At 37.2% G+C, this 27,246-nt stretch overlaps 1 protein-coding gene across 6 annotated transcripts in view; it reads right to left on the bottom strand.

Moving 5' to 3' along the window:
• cadm2b (cell adhesion molecule 2b) overlaps nucleotides 1-26,319 on the bottom strand; it is a 195,266-nt gene extending 168,947 nt beyond the window's left edge. For 2 of the 6 annotated variants that reach the window (XM_043259340.1, XM_043259346.1), the window contains exon 1: nucleotides 25,880-26,314. In XM_043259340.1, coding sequence (XP_043115275.1) covers nucleotides 25,880-25,940 — 61 coding nt within the window. In that variant the 5' untranslated portion in view covers nucleotides 25,941-26,314. Of the gene's footprint in view, nucleotides 1-25,879 lie in introns of all 6 variants that reach the window. The other 4 variants (XM_043259345.1, XM_043259343.1, XM_043259344.1 and 1 more) reach the window with 3 other exon arrangements.
• Nucleotides 26,320-27,246: the final 927 nt, after the last annotated feature.

Below are 27,246 nucleotides of genomic sequence, written 5' to 3' on the forward strand. Positions count from 1 at the left end.
ATATAATTAATTGCAATTAATTGCAAAATAAATGTTTTTGTTCACATATTAAACGTGTGTTTGTTGTGTATATGTGTTATTTTTATATAAATACTTTAAAAGAAATGTTTTGGTGTTTGAAATTACATCATTACATGTCTATATTTATATTCATATAACTTTATATAAGTTTATGATATAAACATTTTTTAATGAAATATATAGATGCATGTGTGTGAATTTTTCCATTTTTCTTGAACCTAATTTTATTTTCAATCTTTCTAAAAGCATCTTTAGGTTATAATAACATAAAAAATTCTAATTCAGATTTAGATTTTCAGAAAATGTATTATATTATAAAAAAAAAAATCCAAAATGCAACAAATGCAACTTTATTTTTTCAAATTGTAATTAATCCATTGAATCGATATAAAAGTTATTTTTCATATCGAAACTGTTGAAAATACACAACAAAGTAAGTTGATCCACACATATTCATAATCATTATAAATGCGATATTGCGTAGCTTGTCAGGGACACTAAAATGCTGCTCGATCTGAAAGTACACCACTGAGAATTACATCACAAACTGGCTTTTCTGATGAGATTCATGCGATTGGCTCACAAACTACAAATTAGTTGAGGAAAACTAGATGGCAGGTGTTTTGAAAGTGCAGCCATTACCGGTACAGTTTGTGGCATGGTGCGCTGTGATTGGTTGAGCGGATATATTACGTCCTGCAGTGAAGGGAGACTGGCGAGAAAAAAGGGAGAAAACAAGACGAATATCACATTTGGAGTACAATTAAAACATGACTTTTTGGATGCTATTTATATATATATATATATATATATATATATATATATATATATATATATATATATATATATATATACTGCATGTTACATTAAATTCATTAATAAATACAGATTATGTATTTTGACTTTTTAGATCTGTAACGCCTGGCCACCAGAGGGAACCCTCACCCGAATACTAGCTCGACTCACCCGTTACCGCTTCGTGGGTAACTTCCTGTTTGAGGGCTATTTAAACAGAGACTCTTCCACCTATGCTTTGTGAAGTATTACCAGTCTCACTGCCTTGCCGAGTGGTTATTCCCGTTGTTCTGATTGCTAGCTCGAGTATGACCTTGCCTGTTTGTTTCTCCTTCGTCTCTTGGGTTGCGTTTGCCTGTTCAGATTGCCACCTTTGTTAACGACTCATCGCCTGCCTACTGACTCCGTACTCGGATCTTCCTTGACTGTTTCACTGTTTATGTCTATTGTTTCGTTCACCATTAAAACCTCCGCACGCGGATTCTACCACGCCGCCTGGGTCCTCATTACAACATTACATTTAGACTAGTTTTATCTAACATATAAATAACTTGTTTTAAATTTACCATATTGATATAAAGAGCAAAAAAAGGCATTCAAAGTCATGCATCACCAGTGTTTAGTAACTTATTAGTAAAAAAATAATTTGCTTTACATGTGGCCTAATTGCTTAAGAGGGTTTTTTTTTGTTGTTGTTGTATTTTTTTGTATTTTTTTTTTTGTATATAGTCTAAGCTGAATAGCACGATAGTAAGATTTTTACAGGTGAAAAATCTAAAAAAGAAAAACAAGAGCAATTCGGGAGAATCAATAAAGAGTGATATATTTACTGTGAATAATATGCAATAATGAAACCCATAAAACAGTGACCGTAACCTGAATATGAACATTATAAAATGTAATTTATCGTAATTGTAAGTACGTAATTTTTTTAATCTGACGATGTAATTAAGATTACATGTAATCAATTATTGTCAATTTGCATACATTTTCCATCACTCATCCAGCTCCATGTGTACTGTACATGTTATTCTCATATATTTCTCATATCAAACATAAAGATGTGTTCGGGTGAGTTAATTAGCCCGCTAGCAAAACACTTATGTTCAGCATTCAGTCGCTGCTCAGATTCAGCTCAAGGAGGTCAATCCATAACATTGTCTATGATTGGATTACTTAAAAACAATCATTTTCGTCCTAGATTTGCCTCCGTCAAAAATGTTGCGAATGCATTGTTAATGTATTGCAGTGCTGTTTTATATTTTTGTTAACAGTACAATAGTTTTAATTAAAACCGTGTAATTATCATCACGGTGCGCGTTTTTGTAGCTGTGACAAAACCGAAAAAGTCATTTGCAAACAACCATTTTCGTCATTAATTTCGGTGATGAGGTTAACGCTGCCTGCGAGTCTGGGGCCTCAGGCATCTGCTGGTAATCCTGCCCTGATTTATTGCCCGGTCAATAAATGACCGCTGGCATGAAAAATATCAGCATATCGAGCACATGAAAATCGCAGTAATTCTATATTATAGATATTGCATTTTTAGCATTTGAAATCAAACTTCTTGCCGTTTTGTCAGACAGCTGAACTCAGGGAAGGTTGAAGATGCATTGTAAAAACCGGCCGTTTAAGTGGACCCTAACAAGAGAAAGTCGATCCGGTATTAACATGCAGGAAGCACCGTTGTCTTAGGTCCTGCGTATTAAGCATATGGCACTTAGTCGATGCAAAACACTGAATTATTTATAGGAAAAAAATAAATTCAAGTCATGAAAGACAAACCCCGAGAGCCCTGGCCAGACTGGAGATTAAGGCAGAGTTGGCAGGGAAAGTTGGAGCCTGTAACAAGCTGTGAATCTGAACACCTTCATGAGAGAATTAACAGATTGAATTACAGCCACCAAACTGGGAAGTGGCCATGAGATGCTCAGAAAAACGCAGGTGCTTCAGTGCTGCATTCGGTTCTTTAAAACAGAGAGCTTTTCACAAGACGTCGACTGACGGGCTGGAGTTGTCTGGATTACTTGTGGATTACTGGGATGTTTTCATCGGCTCTCGTTCCGACGGCACCCATTCACTTGCATTGGCGGGAAGCGATGCAATGCTGAATTTCGCCGTATCCGTTGCGATGAAGAAATAAGCTCATCTACATCTTGGGTGACCCGCGGAAAGAGCGCTTTTCGGGAAATTGTCATTTCGGGGCAAAATGTTTATGTTAATATTTAGTGCTTGAGCCCGATCTAGTACGCAGAATTAAAATGAAAGTCATTATTTGAAAGCGTTTTTCGCTTTTGATGCACTCTTGCTGAGCAAAAGTATTCATTTGTTAAAAACAAGAAATAAAATACCGTCCCCACACTTTTAAATGCTATGTCTTACAGAAAGTTAACTCGGATAAAGTCTGAGTTCTGAAGTTATTCCCAGTGAAGTCTCACATAGTTTGCATGCAGTGGAACAAGCTTCATATGATGATTGTTCTTGGCACATGTCAAAAAAAAAACACACATATATATGTATGTATATGTGTATATATGCTTCTGAAAAAAATAGTTCTTTTCCTGCGGTTATCATCAGCTCTGACCAACCTGAGATTTATGAATAAATGCAGGAGTCATAAGTTGTTTTGCTCTGAGAAACAGATATCTGCATATCCGATTCCTTTGGGGACAGATTAAAAATAAGTTTCTTCAAGGAACCTGATACTGGTTTTACTTGTATGAACGTTTTGAAGCTCTGCTTCTTGTTTAGCGCTGAGGTCTTGGCTTTACATTGATAAATATTGAGTTTGACATTTCATTCTTCCTGGTGATGCAGAGTACAGTATGCCTGCTGTATATAAGCTTCTATTCGGGGTGAAGGTGATGCACTGTAGCTAATACACAGGCTGTGTTGGACTTGCAATGCATTCTCGCCTATATATTTCAAATAAATGTTCTAAACGTCTTTTTTTTCTCTTCTTTTATTTGGCTTCTTTTGAGTAAATAGGCATTTAAGTCTCCACCTATCATAAGGAACACATTGACCGTCCCGCTTGTACCTGCTACGCATAAGCTGACAGGTTAACACGTAAAATGCTCACACAAAAGAGAACTTTTATTCAGTGTAGAAACCGTTCTGTGGAATTATGGCGGCAGATGCGGCGTGACAAAACGGTCCTGTAGCAGTTTGCATGCAAATCTGATGATACATACCTTCTGAACACGGGAACGCATTTCAAAGAAGATTTCACAGCTATTAGGAGGCTATAGAGATGCCGAGATCTAAACCAGTTACACTGTGGCTGAATCTAAAAAGTTTTTGGTCAGTGCCATGATGCTCTTTTTTTTTTCTTTCGAAAACGAAAAAAAAAAAAAAATTACAAAAAAATGACTTGCATATGGTGACTCGAATACAGCTATTCTATGTAAAAAAATGAATATAAATAAATAAAATATTTCGATTAAAAGTTTAAATTACTGAAATAAAAATATTATTCAATATTAAGTCAAAAATTGCAGATTTTTTTGTTGTTGTTGTTTAATATAATAATGCATAATGTTTTTGCATAATGATTAATAATAATAATATTGTTGTATAAAAAATATATATATATATATATATATTCACACAATATATGCATATATGTGCATGTAAAATATCAAAGAAGTTGGTTAAGGCAAGGTTATGGGTCATTAAATATATTTAATAATTACAATTATAATTATTCTGAATAATTCATGATAGATTAAAAAAAAGAAAATGAAAAAAAATTATGTTTTCCACTTAAACCTCATTAGTCGCACAGCTATCCTTGAAATGGCATTAAAGTTTTTCAAAAACATAAAAACCACGTGCTGTAACATAATATTAATAATTTGTGCAACATAAAAAAATAAATAAAAAATCTAACTTGTCATAACTGAATTTCTAAAATAAATAAATAAAAAAAAAAAAAACCTGTATAAAAATGTCTCAAAAATGAGAATGATTTTAAAATAGCTTTAATGAGTCAATTAAATGAATCATTAGATGTCATTCACTCTCTTTCAAAAGGTCACACGAGACTACACAAAACACCCACTGACCGACGATTATAAACAATCGAGCGATCGATCCATCAAATGGAGATCTTTCCCCTTAGCCATTAAAAAATGTATGGCTGATCAAAGGCGGTTAACAGATGCTTTAGGGGGTTTTCTCTTTAGGAGTCCTCCTTCCATCTGTTCTCCGCTGGCATTGCCATCACGAGCCTGCTTACAGGCTCCTCACTAAAGCACTCCATAGGAACCATTTTGCCCTGAGCAATGGGGAATGAAAAACAAGTGGCCAAGAAAAGCTTTTAATTTTCCCTTCATTAATGGCTTGATGACTTTATTCTGCATGGAGAATTAGTGCATCTAACTAATCAGCGTCGATACAGATACTTTTTCTAATTCTTCTCCGACAACTTAAAAAGGCAAGGTTATAAAAAGATGCGTAATGATTCCCAGAGGGATGCGGATAACACCCTAGCAGGCTCTCAAAAATCTTTTTTAATCATCTTTGCCTGAAGTCATTATTATTTATGTGCAAGTTTATAACCGTGAGATGTATGGAAGCACTTTAATTCCTCTCAAGAGCGACATTGCGGTATGTTCCTCATTGTAGGACAATGTACTGCTGAAATTATCTATAACATAAATAAAATCGAAATCAACTGATATTTGTTAGTTTATTACAGGGAGGGTTCACGCCAAAAAAAAAAAAAAAAAAATCATTCACCCCCATGTTGTTCCAAACTTTTTGGTTCTTCAATGGAGCACAAAAGTAATGAAAGTGAATAGGAGCTGTCAAGCTTCAAAGTGACAAATAAGCATCATAAAAGTACCATAAAATTTGTCCGTTTGATTCATGCACTTTATTTCTAGTTCATATGATTGCTTTGTGTGAGAAGTTAAGTCACGAAATTTTGACGTCTACATCGGTCAAGTGATTCATGTATAAATCAGACTGATTCAGTTCTGATTCAGTTCTCGGTTCAACTCACTCACCCAATGATTCCCTTGCGGCTAACAACAGACAGGATGGTAGCTTTAGTCTGTAGTCATGGTAAAAAATGAACTTGCAAAGATGTAAATAAAAGAAATCAGCCAACCATTCGCATTATCCAGAATATGTACCGACACAACAGTTTGACAAATCATTTGACATTTAAAATAATGGCACCGTATCACGGTAATAAGGAGGAAGAATATTGTTAGAAAACCCTATAGAATTATTTTTATTTAAAGATTTTCTCCAGCTGATGAACAATAAAAAACAGTGACAGCCAATCAGAACCCACCTGGCTTTAAAGGGGTCGATGAAAAACTGTTATTTGAAATCTACAAATTCATATTCAATTAGGTCAGGCACGAAAAATAACACCTTTTCAGGGCTAACTGATCACTGCATGTTTTGCGTAAAACGCTAAAAGATGGTTTGCGCCATTTCTGACCCAATTTGTGCGCGTCACAAGACTCTTCGTGTCATTTTTAGCATTGCAATTCCCAGTCGATCCAGGCCAAGATTTTCTTTCAAAATGTGCTTTTCTCGTTTAAACAAGCTAAAAAAAAAAATACAGGTTTGGAACAACACACGAGTGAGTCAATAACTCCCTGAATAGGTCAGCCTATTCCCTTCAATCAGTTTTCTTGAAAAGGAATAATAAAAGCAACAGATTGAACAGAAATATTCATACGATTCGTACACTAAATTTCACGTGCATCTGACAGCGTCGCGTGACTGAAATGTAAGTCATAATACATGAAATAACACGAATCTCGTTGCTGGCTTTGAGTCAAATCTTTTCTATTGTTCAGTGTGATTTATTTACAAATCAGACCGATACTATTCTTGAGTTCATCTCACCGACTAAATGATTCAGGCTTTATTCAGCTGGCTGGAAGGGATGTTTCACACACAATATAGCGTATACATAATTCGGCCCACTTTTACGATACTTTCTATAACAGTCCCAGTCCCCATTATACTGAAAAGACCAGCCAAGATTTTCTTACAGGTTTGGAACAACGTGTGAGTGAGTAAATAACTCCATGAACCAGGTGAGCTATTCCCTTACCTTCCTTCAGTTTTTCTACACAAGGAATAACAAAAGGAAAGATAGAGCATACAAGATCTGGGCTCTACAGAGGGAACCTCGGGCATTCAGACCTGAGCGGCGATGCGAGGCTCGGGCCAAGAGTTTGCTCAGACTCTGCGGAAATGCAGCAAAGCCATCCATGCAGATTACGGGAGCTCTGCAGCCTGGCACATCTTTTTGTTGCTGCCATCCTGTCTTGAGGAGAGAGAGAGAGAGAGAGAGAGAGGAGGGGAGGCAGCAGAGGAGGCTTTTCTCTGCGGCAAATTCTCCAAGCCCTCTCGTTCCCCGTTCCTCCTCGAGGCCCGTCTCACACAACAGTTTTGTTTGTGCACATCTGCTCCGAGGAGATTAAAATTACATCAAAATATCACAAGAGACCATCTCCAGAATTACTCGCATGTGTACGTTCCGAACGAAACACTGTTGCTCTGAGGCGAAAAGTAAGGTGGAAGGGAAAAAAAAAAAAAAAAAAGAGAGAAAAGAAAGGCTCCGGTGTGCTCAACAAATCTATGCCCATCGCAAGTATTAGTCACAATAGGTCAAAATCCTGTGGGCTAAAACAAGGAAAGCTGAATATGTTCGAAACCCATTAAATTTTGATAAAATCAGACTGCAGGAGTCGGGTTGCTCAGGGTTTTATCAGTCCGATGGGAAACAAAATTGCGTTTATAAGGTATCGGGATGATATTGCGAGTGCTTTTGGGGATGAAATAATCACTGGATTTGCCAGGTTTGTAGCTTCAAAACATTACAACATATTCAGGGTTTTCTTTAGGCGCTCAGTGACTAGAAACTCTACCTTGTTTTCTCTCTGCAAAAATACTTTCGGCACACTTTTTTTTTTTCACGTTATTGCAAAAGATCCTCCTACAGGATCCTATTCCTCTTTATCAATGCTTGGTCACAGACTTCTATTCCTTTCTAGCTAATCGAAAGAGCTTATGCTAATCGGCTAACGCTATGCTAAGCTAGCAGGCTCCTCTTAATTTACACTCCTCTTGCATATGTGCCTTCAAGATATTTGACCTTTGACCAAAAGTGGGGCTAATCAATCTCTTTTTCATAAGACAGTTTTAGCTTCAGTGATGTAGCGTGATATGTCATTTAAATGAAACTTCAAAATATGTTTTTATTTATTAAGACAATACGCAGAATATTATTGTGGCACTTTCTGTTTCAGAAATAAATATCGTACCTCATACCTAAATATCGCTTACAAACAAAGTGAGCCGCGCTTGGTAACTTTGCAGTTAGAAATCAGTCAGTTTTAGCTAAATTTAACTACCGATGTCATTTCATGTAAGATTCAATTGAACTTAAAGATTGTTTAAGTGCTATAGTTTGACACTGAGAAGCAGACATATAGATATGGTAAACTGGGAGTAATTATTAGGGCTCTGACAGGAGGTGTAAAAGGCATGCTGGGTAATAATATACTGCTTGCAAGTGTGACTTTTTCAGGGTTATTTTCAACCTCATGTCTACAGATGGCATCTATGGCACGGTTACTATAGTCTAGAATATATATTCATTTACCAGTGTGTATATGAACATGTATACTTTACCTTAAGATTTTGAGATACTTAATTAACTCTTAAATTAGCATTTATAACAACATAGGCTCACTGGAAAAAAGCCTACCTCAAGCTAGATTAGTGCAAAACTCCAAAAACGCTACGAACAATACTCTTTCCTAGCTGAAATGAGCACCACCGACACTAAATCAATTAATTGTTTACACAAATTATGATTACGGGGGAGAGTATCAATTAAAAGACTTTATGGTTCATTTTAGAATTCACATAAACAGCTCCATACAGGTGGCTTTTCCGACAAAGTAAACTTGCTTGTTAGCTCACCCAGTACAGAACTACAGATGCAATATGTTTTACGAAACATTCAAGAAACCCTGTTGCTTTTAACACATGCTAAATGTGTACGTTATGTTAAGTATGGTTTAGTGTAGGTGGCATGTTATTCTTAAATGCGACAGAGCATTGACCTTTTAGCCCTGATCATCAGATATTTAATTTCTGAACTGCAACATTATGTACAACAGCCAGTGTAATAAATCACTGACATATTCATTTTCATCTGCTTTGATAAAACCGAGCACTCGCACATCGAAAGACGTACAAGAAGCAACACGATATCATTCTGCAGAAACGTCAGCAAAGGCACATTTTTCCAATGAGCCTGGTTGCATTCTGGATTTAAAAGCTCCGTTAATTCACAAAATTGTACAGGATTGCAGAGTTTTTCGGATGTAACTTATTTCTAAGTTGACCGATACAGATATGAATATCTTATTTCGTGTTCAGCGTAGGAAAGACAACCATTTGGGTTTGAAACGACATGTGAGTGAGTAAATGGTGACAGAATTTTTTATTTTTGGGTAAACTGTCAAGGTCTAGGGAGGACACGGAAATGTGAATTCTGACAGAAAATGTTGAGTTCTGCTTGATATTTTTTTGTCTCAGAAATATTTTCATCCCTCTTCTCTTTTCTTTCCCTCGGCGTGTGTGTGTTGTGTGTGTCTTTGTTGACACTTCCCTGAACTGTTCCAGTGAAAGGTGGAATCCTAAGCCTTTAAACCAATGCCTCCACAGAAATTCGGCGGAAGCAGCACAGAAAAGTCCGTGGCAATCCAGCCCTGAGATTCTCATTTCCCCTCCCTCTCCGCCTGTCTTCCCAACTTTCTCACAGACGCACAGACAATCCTTTCTCTGGAGATAGATACTAATTACCAAATACTGTCCATCCCCGTCAAGGCGGCCAGACAGAGACGGCGTTGTATTTGGTTCAGCTTGCCTTCATTCCAGCGGTGAACTCTGACCGCGCCGCTAACGGACGTATCATACGAGATACTGAACGGTTATAATGTTCTAGACTTTTCCGTCCTCAGAGCCCTGCTCTTCTTTCGTTTCCATGGTTTCAGCTCATTCTCACTATAGATAAGTCACTCCACATATTCTTAATTAAGGTCAAGAATGTATTTTCATTGCTCACTGTTTTCAGGGCTAAAACCAGCCACCATTACATAAAACACACTGACACAACTGGAGCGCATGTGCACAGAACATCTGTCTCTGTGCAGTGTGCATGTGTGTGGAAGCCGGGCAGCTCTATATTTAGTAAAAAAAATAAAATTATAAAAAGACCTTAACTAATTCAAGTATTTTTTTTTTTTTTTTTTCAACCTAAATGTATTTAAACAGAGCTACATATATTTGACAAAATAATTTTTTCATGTAATATATTTTAGCATTTACCCATAATATATATTTCATCATTTAAATTGCTATTTGAATGTAAATATATATATATATATATATATATATATATATATATATATATATATATATATATATATATATATATATATATATATATATATATATATATATATATATATATATATATATATATATATATATATATATATATATATATAATTTAATTACTCATCATTACACATTTTAAATTAATATCTTACTATACATAATCTATGTTATCATTCACATATACAAATCATCAAATACTAAACTGAATTACAGACATAAAATCAAGATTTTATTACACACAAAGGAGATGCAAATTTGCAATAACTCAAAAGTGAAACTACTTTCACCACACTTTACGGATGTGATCTTACATATGCACAGTCCTCTGCATTAACATTTCTATGAATTCACTCATGGGTGATATTTCAGTTGTTGAGCTTCAATGGTAATTCAATTTCACCATACAAGGAATGCAAATTACTTCTGTTAAGCGTCCCGCCTGAGTTTGATTTATAAATAAATTAATGTTTATGTAAATTAAAGTACTGTCTTTCTCCATTCGCTGATAAAAGGCTGCTCCGTTAGGGACTTGTGGCGTGTGGACACAGAAGCTTGCGTTTGCGATAAGTTTTTTTAAAAATAAATATACTTAACAGAATAAGGCTGGGTATCGAAAGCTGCTCATCGCTGCAGTGCACAACAAAAAGCACATTCCGCAATTCATTACACTGCATCTCTATATTTTCTGTGTTGTGTATTTGTATCATGGAACCAGTTTGACCTTATTCGGTTCAATTTAACTGAACTTTAGGAAGTAATGCTAATGAAAAACATATACAATAAATAACAGATAAACAGGTAATGCCATGAGAAAAAAAACTGGGCAACATAGTTGGGTTACACTTTATTTTAAGGTGTCCTTATTACAGTGTAATTATACATTTAAGTTATGAGTAATATTGATTAACTATAATTCACTTGCTATAGAGGTTTAGGGTTTCTTGCATGTAATTATGCATATTTAAGTGTTTATTTAATATTTAATAGTAAGAACATGTAAGAAGGACACCTTTAAAATAAAGTACCCATAGTTGCGATGCAGGGCAGTGTAGCTTATAGAATCCAGTTAAATAGCACTAAAATGTAAGATATTGGTGCAAAAATGGCCTGTATTAGATTTTGTCCCATATTTATTCATGTTTTTGTCTCGAATAGAACAAGTGCAAATGTGATATTGATATTACACAACCGTTCACTAAGAAATTAATATTGTATTGTGTTTTTATTTTCTTTATGAATGTGGGTTTTGAATGAATCTTGTGAACCAATGATTCAATGAGCCCATTTACAAACAGAGCCATTTACATTCCTGAATGAATCAACCATCTGAACGAATCAAATGAATTAATTACTCATCAGATTAGTGTGTCCCACTTTATATGAGGTAGTCTTAACTACTATATAATAAACTGTTGACCCATCCCTTACACTTTAACCTACCCTTAAACCCACCCACACCATCAAACCTATCCATCACCTTACCAGTATCCCACCTCAATAGCAGCAAAAGTGTTTGCAATACAATATGACCACACTGTACTTATTTTACTTACTTAAGTACATAGTAGTAAAGGCCACCTAATATATAGTGTGACCAATTAGTGTAATTAAACGCGCAATTACATGCTAACTTTGCCATCTCTACAAAAAACACAAATGGGCATAATCTGCATCATAAAAAGTGAAATAATTGTAAGTAAAGCATAAAAATGTTATGCTGTGAAATTCTAAACATGCAATTGTAAAACATAAAGACTGATGAACGTTGTATTATATAACATGAAACATATATGAAGTCATATTAAGAGAATAAAGTCAGGATTACTTCTTGTGTTAACTCTGAGGTGAAAATGGGTTGATATAAATTAACAAAAAGAGAGACGGACAGTGAGAAAAACACCTCATCATTATCTAGGAGAACCAGCAGTTGAGATAGTTCAGGTAATTTAGCGGAAAGACTCCATGGTCGAATACATACACAGCGGCTGCATGAGATTAAATCTGTAATCATTGGAGTGTTGGCTAGCACATAGATGGAGAGTCATTAGCCAGCAGGTGCACAGAGTGCTTGTACCATTATCCGACATTACTGTGCCGCATCTCAGCCCTGAATATCACATTCAACAAGCACAGGAAAGGTTAAAGCAAGAGGACCGGAGACCTGACAGCTGAGAGAGGCTAAACCGTTGGTTTCTACACTCGCTCACTCACTCCAGCCCTCACACATGCACAGACATGGATTTAATGCGGAGTCACAATAATTATGCGCGACAGCTGAACTGCTGCTCTCTGCTAGTGGCTGTTCTGTCATGACCATATTTCATTTCAGTTTATCTCAGAGTTGGCAGAGTTTCCACTTACTCCGCTGAAATGTGTCTTGTGCTCGCGCGTGTGCGCCTGTATCCTTAAACGTCATGTTTACTGATACATAAAAATGAGTCGAAAACACATTCCGTCTAATAAAACTCCCACACAGGTTTGTTGTGAGGTGGAAATTTGCAGATTTCCTACGGAGACTATGCTATGCTGCAATAAACATCTTCATCAAGATCTTCAACGTCATCATCATTTTTTCTTACAAAATTGTAAGACCCATAATGCACTTTTCATTTTGGAGGCGAAAGTTCAATAATTGTATTTTAAACAAAAGTCCTTGATCTCTCAAATGTCTGTTATTTGATATATACATATATAGCATATATATATATATATATATATATATATATATATATATATATATATATATATATATATATATATATATATATATATATATATATATATAATGTTCTACCCACATTCTGATGCAGATTAATTATTCAAAGAGACAAAAGTGAGACTAAAGCTTGACATCAAGGCCACTGATAATGAGTTAATGCAGAGATGAAATATATAATTAAACACCTACTGTTAACGCAGTTATGTTACAGGGAATGTCATAGTTTTGTATAAACATATCCCTTAAAGATAACTAAAGACCAAATTAAGCAAATGTGTGACTTAAGGCGATGAGTGGGAGAAACGAAAGTTTGAGGCGTCAGCTAACTTCATAAGAAACTTCTGGTTATATCAGTCTCAGAGCCTTAGCTGTTGATGGTCTAACTGCAGGCTGATATCTGCTCATCTCTAAATAAACTGCTATTTTTAGGATTATCTGCCCATCTGTCACTGAAAACGCTCCAGGCGTCTTCTTACCAATTACTTTTCATTTGGCGAAGGAACAGGTTGTCATCCTCAAACCCTTGTTTCTCGTTCGCACCTCTTCGCCCTAATTTTCATCTTTCCCATTGTACGAACAGACCCCAGTCCATTCACACACCTTCCATCTCCATTCACCTTCCTGTTTCAACTGGTCATGTAAGCATTGCCATAATTACACTGAACACGGCTCTTTCCGCTGCATGCGGTCCGATATTTTCAGTGACTTGCACTAAAAGCGTGTTTAATCTTCCGTGAAACAGATAAACACGAATGTGGCAATGTTTTATATTACGCTGGTTGTTAAGCGCACTGCAGCAGCTCAGAAATGAATGTCTGGCGAGTGGCGCAAAAATGGTTAAAGCTCTGTCGCGTTCGAATATCACATGCCACCTCTTCCCTAAACCTAAGCGATAGCATTAAGAAAAGCAAATGTGAGATAAAAACGCAATTGTTGAAGCGTAACATTGTACCGGGTGCACCACCGAGCAAGTTTACTATGTCAGAAAAGCAACAGATTATGTTTTGCAAATATTAAAATGTGTTAGTTTACAAATCTTGCACTTTGGTAGAAAAAAATCTTTTATGGTTACACCTATTATTAATTGCATATTACTAGAACATTAGCAATTTATCAGTGAGAATTAAGCGCTTATTCTACACGACCTCATTTTGCATCCCCGATCCTACCCAATACCAAAACTTAACAACTGCTAACTTTTTAATAAATTAAGGATTTATTGAGGGAAAAGCTGTAGTCAATAGTTAACTAGCATTATTCTAAAATGGTACCAAATGTTTCAAGGTCAAAATGTAAAATTGTGCAAGAAGTTGCATAAGACGTAGACTTTATAATTAAATATTGATATAGTTAATTAAACTTCTGACCCTGTAATTATAATTTGCTTGAAGATTAATATAAATTGTTGCTTAGCGTTTGTTATGTTCTTTGAGGAATAAGCAACAAGTTGGCTCTCAAATGAGTGTCACATAGTATTGCCATTCCTACATAGATGCAAGCCTATTTCATCTCTTAATTTTGCCCTTCACATTTTGCCCCCGTCTCCAGCCTTCCTCCTCCAATCTCTGCACTTTTGCTGTATTTAAATTTTTTTCTTTGACGCTTTATGGTTATGTCTTTGACAAATCCTGCAGTCTCAGTCACTCAGGCCCTCACCCACCTTGCTATCGGCATGCAGCTCTTGTTCCAAGCGTTGATCCTCCTTTACGAGGTCATGGAGTTGATGCGCCTTCATCCCATCCCCCCCCACACACAACCTCAGCATCCCTCCTCGCTTCCCCCGCCAACCTCCACACCACCTTCAGTTGCAAATCTGTCCGTATTCAGCCTTGCTTCCCTCGCCTCGCGCACCCGTGGGAACCTTTTTAAAGATCAAATCGATACCAGGACATAAACATGCATCAACTCAGTTTGCGCTTTTCTCTCCCTCACTTTGTAGAAAGTTAAGTCTCACTTCTCACGTCTCAGTTGTGAGTTGAGCAAAGGAATTTAACGTATGGTATGCTGGTCGAATTATTTTTAACGCAGATATTGACTTTCTCTCACCGAAAATACCGTTAAAGGTAAAGAAATTTCCGTGCCGTTTTCTAAACTCCTCCCTGTCTGCTATTGGTCAATAAATAAACAGCCACGCCCCCAAACTCACACTATTGGTCGTGTCACTGTTGCCGTGTTGGGCTGGGCAGATTCTGGAACAAACATTCCAAAGTTTTAAAAACAACGCCTACAAATAGCTTGCTCATAACCGACTCCAAAGTAAAGTGTAACTACTTTAATCTTTACATTCCTGATAGTATTGTTTCTCTGCTATGAAGCCTGCCAAGCAGATGTACTCTGCCATAGGCCCCCTCCTTCTCTGATTAGATTAAATTGTCTCCTCAAATGAATTAAGGACAGAAATCAATTATTGCGCATCTCCACGCCTGTATCACAGCAATACCCACTTATTAAATAGCCCTCGCCTTTGCCTGTTTAATCTTTGATTACGCTTTCAATTTGAGTTGCTGTTATCTCCATCTGCCACCATTATGTTGCCTCACCGGCATCATTGAGATGTAGTGCCACGCGCTTTTGATTACTCTCATCGTGTAGCTTTCCTTTGATTGCTGTTTTGATGAAATAGATACTATCTCTTTATAGTCTCTCGCTACAAGTATTTGAAACGGCTCTTTAAGTGAGTGACAGGCAGGATCCTTTTACTCTCATTCTGAGGCTGACTGTCAAAAAAACGAATGTTGTAATGTTTTTCACAGAAACAAAATAAGAAAATTAAGTTGGTTTTTTTCGGTTAAATAATTAGGCTGCAATAAGTGTAGTGAGTCTGTTTTTGTAGCTAATTACACGATGTAGACACAAGCTCTAATCATGCAAACGCAAATCTTAACCAGAGTAAATGAAAACATTTCACAACTTATTATATTTCTATTCAGAATTAAATTATTAATTGATTTATACTCCCGTTTTACCAAATTTAGTACTGCAGCTATAACTATTATAGTCAGTTGTTATTAGTTGCAGTATTTTCAGCCTTTCAAGTCACACTAGTTGTAGGTTTTAAGAATTTAGCTATTTTATACCAGTTTAATGAAAAGAATATATTCAGAAAAAGGATTTATTCACAAATTTCTTCATTTCAAAATAATGAGAAACGGCATGGTTGTCTGAAATACAGTGGAGTAAAAAGTAATATATTTTTGATTATAATGTATTGGTTTATAATCTAACCAAATTGAAAATACAGATTTTTAATGCACTTAAGTACATTAAATACAATCATGTTCAACGTTACTTGTGCTGTTTAATATGACTGAAAAGGGTTTTTGTAGGAAAAGCTTACATTTAACTATTATTTATTATAATTCCACAATTTCCATTTTACTAAATAGGATAACTAAATGGAGTATTTGCTTAGTCGTATCAATTTTATAGAGTTGCATCGTTTTCATTTATAATAGTTAACTGAAGCCCCATAATGCAATATACATTCTAATTAATGAGAAATTAAGACATACACTCTTCATTACAGAAAAAAAGTAATCAAATAGTTTGTTGCAGACCTATTTCATATTATTAGATTCGCTTTGCTGCACAATAACAAGTGAATCGCTGATATATAGCTGGTCAGACGGGTAAAAACAGCTCGGATGGCGAGGCCACAGAAAGAAAAAGCAGAGCAGCTCGGTGTAGCAGAGTAAATGAGATTCATTGTGTGGTTCTCATCCGCAGGCAGTGTGAGGACATTCTTCTAAGAGTAGAGAGGGTGAGGGACTCTGTTTAAAGGTCAGACAGCAGATGAGATGAAGACTCTGCTTCATTCTCAGCCAAATATTAGATTCAACAGAAGAGCCGAAAGACTCCAAAACAAGCCCAAAGTGCGGCTGCTTGAGTTGCTGATGCAACTGTGGTGCTCACATACTGAAGCTAAGGTACAGAACGTACAAAGCAGAGCGCCGAATTGATTTCGTATTACGTTTTCATATCAGATTGCATATGCTGTATTTCTGGCAGAATGGCTTTATTTCTTATTAAAATGTTTTCACAGTTTTTGAGAATCCATAGGATCTCTACAAATTATGCGATGCAGTTTCAGGGCATTGCTGGGTAGTAACTGAGTAGTACTTTATTTTACACTCCTTTTTTTGCATTATGGTAATTACAACAACGTGGTAAAAGCTAGATACTAAACCCGAACTTACCCTTAAATTGATGTATTTACCTTATATTACTACTTGCTCAAGTGTTTTATCTGCATCTAAAGTAATCCAAACTAACCTAAAAGCAGTGTAAAAGTAATCTAAAAGTAGGCAGAACACACTTCCTAAAATCTAATCTAAGAGATACATTACTAACCACGTTTTTTGCTATCCAATTTGTAATTACAAATTACTGTACAATTGAAACAGCGCTGGTTAAAACACTTACAATTCACCCAGCGCTGTTTCAACATGACTAAATAGGCACATGATGAAGTAATTAATCTGGGGTGCGTTTTCTTTACAATGGCGTAACTTTCTGATAAACCGCCATATTGGATCAACAACATAGGACGATTGTTAATGACATCACCAACATGTGGTGCAACAACTTATTCTATTTAACGAATTCGAAATCTCTGGGATGCTGCTGTATTGAACATGGCAGCTGATGATTAATTTACTATATTTGTTCCCTGTCACTTAGGCATTTGTCACTAGGCATTCATCCACATGCCCACTCTTCAAAAATGTCACTTATTGAGAACGTACCAAAAATCATATTAAAATGCATTTGTATTTAGATAGAATGGAAGATATGGATTCCACTGAATGTGGGCTTGCTTACTGTGCCCAAGAGCATAATTTATTCAAGCCCTTATGACTTACTAACAAGAAATTATGCCTTTAACCACAGGTCGAGAGCTGTAGTTCCAACCCCGTAAATTTGCGACGCTACCGATGCTTTTGGGAATCACACCCCCGGTTGCGAATCTTCATTTCCACTACGGTTTAAGGAAACGCCAATTTGCTGAGCTATATCGGTAATGATGAAACTTGAGACTATAGTTGGCTGAAAATGTTTTTTTGGAAACACACTCCCGATTGCAAATGTTCGTATGATTTCGGGAAACACAAAATTATTCATTTATATTGGTAACGACAAAACTTGCAGATATAGTTGGCTAACATTGCTTTTTGGAAAAAGCAACTGATTGCGAATGTTCATTTGAGCTATTGTTTCGGGAAACACTGATTTGTTGAACCGTATTGGTAACGGCAAGACTTGCGACTATAGTTGGCTGACAATGCTTTATGTGAAATGCACCCCTGATTGCGAATGTTCATTTGAGCTATTGTTTCGGGAAACACTTATTCGTTGAACTGCATTGGTAACGATGAAACTTCCGACTATAGTTGGCTATCAATGTTTTTGGAAAACGCTCCCTGATTGCGAATGCTCATTTGAGCTATTGTTTCGGGGACACACTGATTCATTTAAGTATGTTAGTACTGACAGAAGAAACACACCCCTGAGATACAGACTTTCAACCAAGTGATGTTGGGGTTTTTCCACTGTTTTTTTAAGTGCTAAAGGCAGAAAAAGAAGCCAGTCATTTCTCTATATATAGAGCTGGGATATGTTAGGAAAGAACCAATTAACCAATGGAAAGTGGCTTCTGAATATAACAAAAGAAACTGCCAATGTCAATGAGAGTTTGCTGATCATTTTGCCGTAGTACTAACAGAAATTCAAAGGTGACAATGAGGTAATTTTAATGTGTGAAGCTATCGGTAAACAACCAATTAAGTCCTCTGCATTTTGTGCACATGCCGTTTTCATGCTGTGATTCTTTTAGCAGCAGCCGCTTTAATGTTACTTCCCTGTTAAGAAAGCTCTCCTATTAGTTAACCAGCTGATACATACAGTATGAGATGGTACTTAATAAATCAAGTCAATAAATAAAAGCAGTCGGAAAAGACACATTTATAGTAGAGCGGAGGAGTTTGTAATGCTGTGCCTCTTTCAGAAACTTTCCCTTTATCTCCACTTAGAGATAAAGAATAGAGAATAGAAGTAATATTCCTTGTCCAAACTTCGAATATAATCTTTATCTCAGCTTCTGTCTGTTCTGTGGCCAATGGGTCGCCAACAGAAGCTAATTATCATGTCTGTTTGCCTAAAGGTAGGTGATCTTATTAATTGTGCATGTCACAGCACCATTTATCAGTAGAGTTATTATGGGCTTCTCAAGCGAGGAATATCTGTCCTTTCATTACAGAAGTCGTTCATAGGCACGCTACTTTAATTGCACTTACATCTGAATCTGCTCAGAGCAACCTCATTACTGCCTACAGGAACAAACATGTCATTACGACATCTGTCATGTCGAGCTATAATGGTCGCAGTTAGGACTAGACAAACCGAATTACTCCACAATCTAGATTAATCAGCTGCATCGAGCCAATAAGCATGAACTCGCACGGAATCTACATCCGACACATTTGTAGCCGGACATGTGCAATTACATAAACGTAATGAAGTAATTCACCTGCCCTGAAGGCTTTACAACAGCCTACGAGACGCTGCTCTGGGCAACGGCCAATGTCGGTTTAATCATTCGACTAAAAACAGTGCTTTTTTCTTGCAGGGAGTTACAGGTTCAACCCACAGTTAATGAAAGTGACCCAATATCTATGTCTGCGGAAAAAAGAAAAGATCTGTGCGTGAATGTATTAGGAATGCTTTATGTTTTCGGCACTAAAAATATGAGACAAAAATTATATATAAGTATTAAAATATCATAAATGTAGTCTACTAGTGCATTGCATTCAATTGGCGAAAGACTAGTAAAAATCATTCTTGAAATAAAGCTTAAAATATAAAGTTAAAAAATTCCAAGTGTTGTATGAAATCATTAAAATAATCTAATTAAAATTAATTTAATGAGCTTAAGTTAAGCATTAAAATTTCTAAAGCTGAAAACTGAAAAATTATTTTTTAAGTTATATATATATATATATATATATATATATATATATATATACTAATATTTACTGTGTATACCAATACATATAAATAATGTTAAAAATAGGTATTGAAATACAGCTTAAATAAAATAGAAATATTAGATGAAAAACTGAAATAAAAAGCTAAAATTAATCATTTTTTTTATAGTAAGATTAATAAAATAAACCTAAAAAATGAATTTGCGCTGTATCAAAATATTTAAAAAAATAATGTAAAAACTAGAACTGTTAAAAATAGAGGTAAATAAAAGGTAAAAGATAAACTTAAAACTTAAACCTAAACAACTTTTAATTAACTAATATGAAAGAATTAGTTACCAATATTATAAAAAATAGAGATGAATAAAAAAAAGAAAAATACTAAATAAAAATTACAAAAGCACATAATAAAATTACAAAAACTGAAATACAAAAATTTAAGGTGGCACATCTAATGCACCCCACCGATGTCGTTATGAAACTTTATCAAGTATTTAATTTTTCTTTTACCTAGTATTGATTACGTCCCTAAAAATACGACACTAAAGACAAAAATACCTCCTCCTTGTTTAAGACCCCAAAACACTAGCTGTCATCTTGGCCTCTTCTCAGCTGTTGTTCGAATGTCTCTTTCATATCATACATTATTTTTTTTTTTCTCACAGCGCGTCTGTGACTCATCTGTACAGATGTAGATCTGTCAGCCAGCACAAAGCGGAGAGGCTTGGCTTCTCTCTGCACACAGCCTGCTTTCCTTTACTGGATTACTGATATGCGGCGGTACACAGCGTAGCTCCATGGCCGGCACTCAGCGGCTTAGAGCCCATTCTGCTAGGATAAGCTAACCCTCCATGGCGAGGAGAGAGCATCTTTAAGAGAGAGCATAAAGCATTCTGCCCGTCACACCTCACGTCAAAACGCTGTGATGCGCTAATGCTGCACTTCAGCTGCCGACACACTACCTTAAACGCTCAGCTGACACAGGATCTATCCGCACGTTTAGCTGGGCCCTCGGGCGACTGAGCCGCAAGATGTTTCGGGGGCTTTTTTGGTCCCTCAGGCCCAATTTGTATGGCACATTCACAGAAAGCCAGCTACAAATGTCTTTTTTTGTGAATTGTTAACTAAGGTGGGAAAGAAGCCGCTCTAATGGGAATATGACTGTAGAGGTGCTGTGAAGCCCTGACCTAAATGTCTGGTCACGGATGTAATTGGAGACCTCGAGTTTTATATAACTATTAAGACGCCATGCAGCGGTGTTTTGATCTGTGATGTGCGAGATTCCTGTGGACGTGGACGGGACTGCAAATATCAAGTGCACTTTAATGCTCTGGGTGAAATGTAGGAGACGCAAGATGAGCTTTGAAGAAAGCGCTGACCCGTCGGACCTGTGGTGTGGTGGTGCTTGTGAGCCTCGGTGCTCGTTTGGGAGATGCAGGATTGATTTTAGCCGCTAACTCTCTTCCATGCGTCCCATCTGTCAATAAAAAGACGATCCACTCTGACTTTTGATAATATATTTCCTTAATGGGAATGGTTCTCAACAAGGGGGCCGTGAGACGGGCAAAAATGATAAAAAAAGCTAAAAATCTAGTCGCAAACTGACACTTTATTTAAGGATCAGGGTTCCTGTGGTTTCTGAGAACCATTAAAAAGCATATATAGGATAACAATAATGCAATCGTTAACATTACTCGTCCTGTCGATCTTTTACAAGAATCCTGGACATTTCTGTAATCTGTGGAAGGTCATTTACGCCGCATAAGAAAAAAAATATGTATCTACATATAATTATGATAATCATAATCAAAATTATGAGATAAGGAAGATGGCTTTCAGTGTCATTATTATGATTCACCAGAGTATGATGACTTTTTTTATGATCTAAAAGGTTTCTGTATTATTATTATCATGTTGAATACAAACAGTTTCACAATAAGCAGCTTTGATAAGCAGATTATTACAGTACCAGAGCAATACATAAGTACATAACACACATGAAGTTCTATTAACAAAGTTTGCGAGAACGCTCAGATAACCAATCGTTTTAGCACAGGTGGAGCTCGTTTAGATAATCAACTTAACTAGCGCGATATACCAACTCACCTCTTTTCCAGCATCCCTCCTCCTCCCCAGCTCCTCACGTTCTCATCCCAGATCAGAGATGGGAGCTCGGAGCCCTCCCCACGCTTCCCATGTATCTGATCTGAGGTGCAAACTCTTGAAATAAAGGTTTTCAATGAGACGCATACTGTGGTTCTGCCATTCAAAAACACGGAAAAGTTCCATTCGGAGCAATGCAATTCATATCTAGGATACGTTCCTCGATAATCAGCTGTAGTTTAATGAGATGATTTCTCTTTCGGACCCCCGCTGACGGACTTGATTTCGTTGTTTAACAGCGGGAGAGCGGACATTAAAAAAATCATCTGAGAACAGTGACTCAGTCCTCGAAGCATCCCTGCATGAATGTGACCCTTCAGCCACAGATTATCTATCAGCGCTTATAAGGAAATCTTTCCATCAAATTGATAAATCAGCTGAGTGTGTAACTCCATGCAAAAATATTCATCTAAACACTGTCCGTTCTTCACTGGAGGCACTCAAGACTGCGAGCCCGAGCTAAAGCACAGTCATTGGTTCACATTTTAAGGAGGGATGAGAATCAAGCTGCTGGAGAAGAAGAAAAAATGACAGCTCATGGCAGAGATCCTTGGGATGTAAATTATTAAAATACTTTTCAGAGTCACCATTTTGAATGTGACGCATATTAAGCCGGAAAGGTTCGGGTGAAGCGTTTGACTCCACGAGCTGACTGCATGTAAGCAACAGAAGAAAAAAAGAAAGCCCCGAGAGAGCAAGAAATAAAACCAACCTTTCTTCTCTAAATAAAAAAATATGATCCTTGATTGCTCAAAATGTACAATTGACATCACTGCAACATATATACGTATCCACATTATAATACTACACTGCAGGCCACACATTATAATATATATACTATATATATATATATATATATATATATATATATATATATATATATATATATATATATATACAATATCACACCTATACTACAATGTTACAGTTTTTAAATAAAGCTTCATAATATGAAAAGGATACTTTCTTCAATCTTTATGTGCTGCAGTCATGATGAGATTAGGTTCTGAAAACCAAGAATCGAAAACAATGGAATCGAATCCCGTCGATTCTAGAACCAGGAATTCTAATCGGATTTGATTCTGAAATTTTCAGAATCGAACGGCCCTAGTTGCTAGATATTCTCCTGAATCTTTTCTAAATGTCTTGCTTTTTTCAGCCCTTTGTTGCCCCCGTGCCAACTTTTTTGAAACCCGTCAGTACGCATAAAATTTTTAATTTGTATAAATTTGTCGGTAAAATTTCTCATTTTCAGTTTGAACATATGTTATGTTCTCGGTGTTTAATTGTTAATAAAATATCGGCTCACGTGATTTTAAATGCTTTTAGGTTTTATTCTATTCGAATTTTAAAAATGATCTCATAAAAATTGTAATCTACGCACACCAAAACTAGCTTTTAAGTGCTTTAAAACAAGTTCACTGCAGCTGCTTGCACTTTAAGTCAGTTTATTGTAATATGGTACTTCTGCGTGGTGTGATCTATACACATTATGCAAACAAAATGATACACGCACACGGCCACATATTACAGCCACGTGTTTATGACTGTCAGCGAGAGGACGCATTCGCAGGGAATTTAAAAATACCTGACAACCCGTATCAAGAAAAAATTGATTATTGGTTTTGATCCACACCAAGTTCCAGGAATAATTATAGAGCTCTGTAGTCAGCACAGACAGTGCCAAACCTAACATATGCCGACATCTACATACCCACAATCCATCTCTGAAGCGCACTTCTGAAAAAGCGCACTGCTAAAAAATCACACTGCTAAATCTCTTTCAAAAGTTACTTGTATAACACTACAGTACATTTTAGTGTCCCCGCGATGTACTTCCTATAATAATAATAATAGTACATTCGAACCCTTAACCAAACCCTAACCTTTAACCTATTCTAATTACTCTGTAACTTAATATTACTTAGTACTTAAGTGTATTGAAACACAAGGGCACCTTGAAATAAGGTGTACGCATTACTTGTCGGTGCATTGTTTTTGTCTGATATGGTAATAATGTTTAAAAATGTAACATCAGCAAAAATGGGGTGCAAAAAATTTAATACAATAAATAAAATCAAGCACAAATCAACCCAGCATCCATTTAAGTACATATTTTCATATATCATATCTGCTTTTTTTTTGCTCACTGCACGTTTATATATAGACTGATGTCACGAATAAAGCAGAAATGGGGCATTATAGTTATTTTCAACACGCGTGTGTGATTACCACTGTTAATTAATAATAAAAATATGCGCGTTCACGTTTTCAAATAGTGTTACAGCTCACCCCGCCTGCTGTTACAACCGACAACCTCCATACTGTAGGCATGCACTTTATATTGCAACGTTACACGATTTAGCAATAAGCAGCAGATTACAAAACAGCAGGCACATATGAAAATAATATATTTGAAAATGTAAGACCTTTACTGCAAAACAGCAGCAGCAGCAACAAAGCAATAGGTGTTACAGCACTCCGAAGGGGTATTGTAACACGCAACCTATGCCTTGTCTGCTGAGACATATACAGCATCACTAATCAATATTAGCTAGTATCGAAACATAATATTGACTCTTTGTGTATCAAGCAGCTGTAGCTTTCTTGGCAGACGTATATATGGACTGCGAGTCAATAAAAGTCCATCAGCAGTGAGTCATGTTTTTGCAGCGGCACTAAGCTATATGCATCGCCAATGCTTATTATTCATTTCGTTTACGCACACGTCCTTTTGCACAGAGAGGTGTGTAAGCATTTACAGAGTACTGCGAGATCCGTGACCCCGTGGGGCGCGGCGGCGCGCGCGATCCGCCCGCGGGATTCGGAGAGAGTCAAAGCGGGACAGTTTTTGCGCGCCGGCTCGCTGCGGTCTGCCCCCGCCGGAGCTCCACGCACATCTGTCCGTCCTGAGACGTCCCTCCTACCTACTCACTCTGCTATCGCCACTGTAAATAAATGCATGAGCTGCATCTCCAGCCTTCACTCGAGCGCTGCGCGTCTCGAAGAGAAAATCTTATGCTGCGACGACCCCAAGATGTAGAATCTTGCAAATGCCGGAGCGCGCCGCGCTCGGAACGCGCGTGTGCGTCCGACTTAAACCAGCACTGGCTTCTAACACTCAGGAAAAAAAGGAGCTTGCGTTAAGCATCCATCAACTTCAACTTGCTTTGCGAGGTCAAATCACACACTGAACGTTAAACAAGCCCGCGCGTAACTGCGATTGCATTGCAGACAGCAGAAGCATATGAACGAATCGTGAATAAGAAGGTCGTTAGTGACTCGGTGTTCCCAAAGTTGGTCATTTAATAAACACAAACCACAAGACGCGTCAAATCGGTGAGCTAAACTGCGCGTAATTGAATTGTGGTGCCGCGTACGCGAGCCACACGAATCAATTCGGAACGAGCACATGCTCACTAACCCGTTCCGCGTCTGAAGTTGCTAATCTGTTAGGCGATGGGTCGCAAACATCATTGAAATGAACTACAAACAACTTCCCACGCGCGTGTAAAAGAATGTGCGCCGAACTCAAATCTGCACCGTCATCATCATGCCTCCAAACACGCGCGCTGTATGTGACCTGTCCAAAAGCGCGAGCCACTCGCGAAATATTATCCCCGATGCGACTGAGCACGGGGCTCGCGATAACGCGCGCTTAAATCGCCCCTCGCGTTTCCGTTCACCCCTGTCAACTCCCACCACACCCCAGAGGGCATCACACCGTGGCCGCGCATCCCAGGGTCCTTACCTTTAATGACGATCCCGCAGAAGCTGTAGAGCGCAAAAAGCAAGTGCTGTTGGAGCATCATATTCTCGTGGCGACGCTTGCGTCCGCGTTCTCCCTGCGCTGATGCTGATGCCGATGCCGCTTATCCAGGTGGATGGTGCGCTCTCAGTCGGGCTCGGATCGCATGGATGGAGCAAACCCGAATCTCCCGTCCCGATCCGGAGGATACGTCGCTCGCAGCAGTTACTGTACCCGGGCTGGGAGAAGATGCTGCCCGCACTGACAATGCTGAGAAAGTGGCACTTCAGCCCCTGCCTGAGTCTCTGCCTCTCCAGAGCGCCGCAGCAGACGCGGGTCCCGCCCACTTCGGATTGACACATGGAGACGCCTTACCGATATACAGACGAGCCCGGATGCGCAATCGATCACCCCGACTGATAACTTTCTGTCAGTTGGGATTTTTGGTTACACTTTCGAAAGCGGCCCGCTGTTAATTAGGCTCCTGGCTGTAACGGCGATAACACGCGGCTTCCCTGTTTAATTGGAAACGCCGCGCGTGTCGTTCAGGGATGCGGTAACACGGGGAGACGTGTAACGCCGACAATTTAACCGATTAGGAGTGAACTACGGGGGTGAAATCGCTGGCTTTGTACGGCGCACGTGTGATGGTCACGGTTGGGGTTTGATTTGTGATCTCGATGGTGGGTTTTAAATCAGCGCGTTGTCTTGTTTAGTTTGATTTGTAACATCCCCGTGATGAGAAGCGTGACATGCGAGGATTCTAACGGTTGTGCTGGATCTGCAAAGTTTGCACAAATTGGGACAGCATATATAGACCTAGATTTGTCATAATTATGAGAGTTATTATCGCACACAAAGTGGGTTATAATTGGAAGCTCTCACATACCACCACAATATATTTAAATTTATATTTAATATAAAAGTGGCTAAGTTATTTATATATATATATATATATATATATATATATATATATATATATATATATATATATATATATATATATATATATATTTATTTATTATTTTTTTTTGAAAGAAGATTCACCAGTGAGCTATCATTTGACATATTTATATTATTTGCATTATTTATTATTATTTGTTTTTTGATTACAATATGCTATATATTATGAATGTAATTTATTCCTGTGATGCAAAGCTTGAACCTCACTAATATCTGATTCGGCGCTCAAAGTATTTCTAATTATCATTGTTTAAAACAGGTGCTTGTTTTTTCTTTTTTTATGTAAACAATAATACACTGCCATTTAAAAGTTTGAGGTAAACACAGAAAGAGAAAGAGAGAAATTAATTTTATTCAGCAAGGACACATGAAATTGATTAAGTGACAGTAAAGACGTTTATAATAAT

The sequence above is a fragment of the Puntigrus tetrazona genome, chromosome 15 (genome assembly GCF_018831695.1).
Source record: "Puntigrus tetrazona isolate hp1 chromosome 15, ASM1883169v1, whole genome shotgun sequence".
Classification (NCBI taxonomy): Eukaryota; Metazoa; Chordata; class Actinopteri; order Cypriniformes; family Cyprinidae; genus Puntigrus; species Puntigrus tetrazona.